Below are 3,463 nucleotides of genomic sequence, written 5' to 3' on the forward strand. Positions count from 1 at the left end.
CACCCCTCCGCCGGGTGCAGGGGCAGCGGGTGGAGAGCGAGAAGACTGCCTCGGTTTTAACCGTGACACTGGCCATGTGAGGGCAAGCAGCACCCTTGTGTGTCCCCTCCCCTACTAGTAGTTAAAGCGATCGTAATAACGATTCTGTACAACTCTAGAGGCGGTTTATGCCTGTTTCTCAATTTAGCCTTACAACCTGCCTCTGAGGGAGGAATTAGTGTTCCCATTTAATAGGCGCACCGACTTAGGCCTAAGGAAAAGAGATTGCCCCAAGTCACACTCCCCTCTGATCAGAGAACAGAAAAAAAATCAGCTGGAAACTCTCAGGATCACTTCCCGCAGGTGGCGGGGGGACTTCAGGAGTTCTGTGGACCCCTGGAAGTAGGCACAGAATCGGGCATTCTGTGCTCGGGGGCATTTTGTGGGTAGAGGGATCCTACTTCTCACGAGAGTCTTAAAGTGGGAGGAAATGGGGGGGAACCAGATCACTCTTGAGGGTGGGGACAGGCAGTGGCCTGCTCAGGAGCAGTAAATTAGTGGAAGACTCAGGAATCAAATGCAGTCCAAAGGGTTAATAGTCACTCAATTTCCTGTGTTGTGAAGACCAGCTTGGGAAAATCAATGCACCCAAGGGATGAACCCAGAAATGAAACTTTGTTCTTTCCTGATAAAAAGATTTCCCCAGGGTGCTTACCAGCATTCCTCCTCCCCTCCCCACTTCACTGCCCTAAATACACAATGAGTGGGTGTGCCTGATCAAACAGATCATAGATCAATACCATGTATGGAGATTGAAGTCGGGGCTACTCTAGGCATTGGGCATTTTGTCTGCTTAACTCATATAATCTCCCAAGTATGATTAGTCTCATTTTACCAAAAAGAGAACTAAGGCAGGTAAAGCAGATTGCCCAGGGTCACACGGCCAGTAAGTGGTGGGGTAGGCCTTCTTTCTGCCTTCCAGACACACTGTACTATTTCCCTCCTGAAATAACCCCAAGCTTGGCAAGGATCCTGTTTGCAGCTCTCCCAGGCCCAGAGTGTCAGGAATGTGACCCTGTGCAACAGCAACCTCTCAGGGTCAAGGCACTGGGGGCTGGGCCAGAGGTTGAACAAATAGAGCAGCAGGAAAGGCAGCTCCTCTTCTCACGTTCCCTCCCTTTCTCTCCCACCTCTCCCTCCCTTTCTCAGGCATCAGAGCAGAGAGCACAGAACCCAGTAAGCCAGGCTCACGGCTAGAGGCCCTGCCATGGCACCCCTTAGGCCCCTTCTAATGCTGGCCCTGCTGGCCTGGGCTGTTCTGGCTGACCAAGGTGCAGGAGGGTGTTGGTGGCCAGTTGGGCTAATGTAGGGTGGGCAAGAGTGGGCCGGTCTTGGCTGTGCCAACTGAAACTCCCTCCCCACAGAGTCATGCAAGGATCGCTGCACCGAGGGCTTCAACCCGGAAAAGAAGTGTCAGTGTGATGAGCTCTGCTCTTACTACCAGAGCTGCTGTTACGACTTCGTGGCTGAGTGCAAGCCCCAAGGTGCGTTCAGAATGGCTGGGTGGGTCTGGGGTCCCCTCTGCAGCTGGAGACTCACACCACCCACTCTGCCTGCAGTGACTCGCGGGGATGTGTTCACTATGGCAGAAGATGAGTACGGGGTTGATGGCTTCGATTCGGAGACAGAAAATCCCAGTGTCCACACACAGACAGAGAGCACCCTCATTAACAGTAACCCACAGCCCGCTGAAAGCATTCCTGAGCAGGGACTTGTTCTGAATCCTGAGGAAGAGGTCCCAGGACCAGAACAGGAGACCCCAGGGCCTGACATGGAGACCCGAAGGCCTGAGAGCACCCATCAAGAAATCTTCGAATCCTCAGCAGAGGAGCTGTGCAGTGGGAAGCCCTTTGATGCCTTCACTGACCTCAAGAATGGTTCCCTCTTTGCCTTCCGAGGTGACTCCAGGGGCAGGTCTCTGGGGCGGGGGTCTGCCCCAGGAACATTCCCTCCCTCACACAGCGGCCTGACGTGGAGACCCTAAGGCCTGAGAGCACCCATCAAGAAATCTTCGAATCCTCAGCAGAGGAGCTGTGCAGTGGGAAGCCCTTTGATGCCTTCACTGACCTCAAGAATGGTTCCCTCTTTGCCTTCCGAGGTGACTCCAGGGGCAGGTCTCTGGGGCGGGGGTCTGCCCCAGGAACATTCCCTCCCTCACACAGCCTCCTCCACTCTAGGGAAGTACTGCTATGAGCTGGATGAACATGCAGTGAGGCCTGGGTACCCCAAGCTCATCCAAGATGTCTGGGGTATCGAGGGCCCCATTGATGCTGCCTTCACCCGCATCAACTGTCAGGGGAAGACCTACCTCTTCAAGGTGCCAAGCCCGGGGCTGTGGGTCAGGGTCAAGGGTATCCAGGCAGGAGTTGAGAGCTGTTGTGCCGACGACCAGGGTGGGCAAGAAGGCTGAAGCCCAGCCTTTGGTGTCTGGCTGAAGCTCTGGGAGGTCAAGGAAGCCCAAGGTTCCAGGTCCTGGGTGACAACTCTAGAACTGAGACTGCTGCCTTGGATGGGGGATTCTGCCTCCGTGCCCAGCCAGCCACCTCCTCACCTCCCTCCTCCTTCCCTACCCCCTTAGGGAAGTCAGTACTGGCGCTTCGAGGATGGTGTCCTGGACCCCGATTACCCCCGCAGCATCTCTGAAGGCTTCACGGGCGTTCCAGACAATGTGGATGCAGCCTTCGCCCTCCCCGCTCACAACTACAATGGACGGGAGCGGGTCTACTTCTTCAAGGGTACTCAGGGGGTAGAGGGGAGAATGAGCAGGCAGTGGAGCAGTCTCAGTTTGGGGGGACTGGCCTAGATGATGCCTATGTCCATCCTCCCTCCACCCTGCCCCGGCCTGGAGCTCCTAACAGCCTCTGGGCTTTCCAGCCTTGCTCACACCCACCCCTCCCCAGGGCAACAGTACTGGGAGTACGAGTTCCAGCAGCAGCCCAGTCGGGAGGAGTGTGAAGATAGCTCCCTGTCAACCGTGTTTGAACATTTTGCCATGATGCAGCGGTCCGGCTGGGAGGATATCTTTGAGCTTCTTTTCTGGAACAGACCCTCTGGTATGGAGGGAGGGCAGGTCTTGTTTCCCCTTCAAGAGGGCTGGGATCCCGGAGACAGAGGGAGGGCTGGGCTGGCCAGAGGGGGAAGTGATTGTAGAGCTATCCATCAAAAGCTGTTTGCTCAGGCCAGACTTTGCATCTGTTTTGACCTTTGGGGGGAAGGCTTGCCTCCACCTGGACCCCACACCTTGGACTTTGCCTAGCATGCCCAAGGGCACAGCCAGCAAAAGGAGGGGCTGTGGCTGAGGTAAATGGGGAGGGACATGGTGGAGGGAGGCCAGGGGAAAGGGCATTAAACAGAGTCAGAAAGCCAGGGTGCTGGCCTCTGCCGCTAGCTTGCTGTGTCCTTGGGCACCTGATGAACTACCTGT

The 3,463-nt window shown here is 55.8% G+C and overlaps 1 protein-coding gene across 1 annotated transcript in view; it reads left to right on the top strand.

The window, feature by feature from the left end:
• Positions 1-1,135: 1,135 nt before the first annotated feature.
• VTN (vitronectin) overlaps positions 1,136-3,463 on the top strand; it is a 3,218-nt gene continuing 890 nt past the window's right edge. Inside the window, exons 1-6 of the mRNA XM_005876904.2 lie at positions 1,136-1,310; positions 1,404-1,523; positions 1,599-1,937; positions 2,217-2,356; positions 2,618-2,774; positions 2,940-3,092. Of these exons, the coding sequence (XP_005876966.1) occupies positions 1,247-1,310; positions 1,404-1,523; positions 1,599-1,937; positions 2,217-2,356; positions 2,618-2,774; positions 2,940-3,092 (973 nt within the window). The 5' untranslated portion in view covers positions 1,136-1,246. The remainder of the gene's footprint in view (positions 1,311-1,403; positions 1,524-1,598; positions 1,938-2,216; positions 2,357-2,617; positions 2,775-2,939; positions 3,093-3,463) is intronic.

This window comes from Myotis brandtii, unplaced genomic scaffold, assembly GCF_000412655.1.
Source record: "Myotis brandtii unplaced genomic scaffold, ASM41265v1 scaffold50, whole genome shotgun sequence".
NCBI lineage: Eukaryota > Metazoa > Chordata > Mammalia > Chiroptera > Vespertilionidae > Myotis > Myotis brandtii.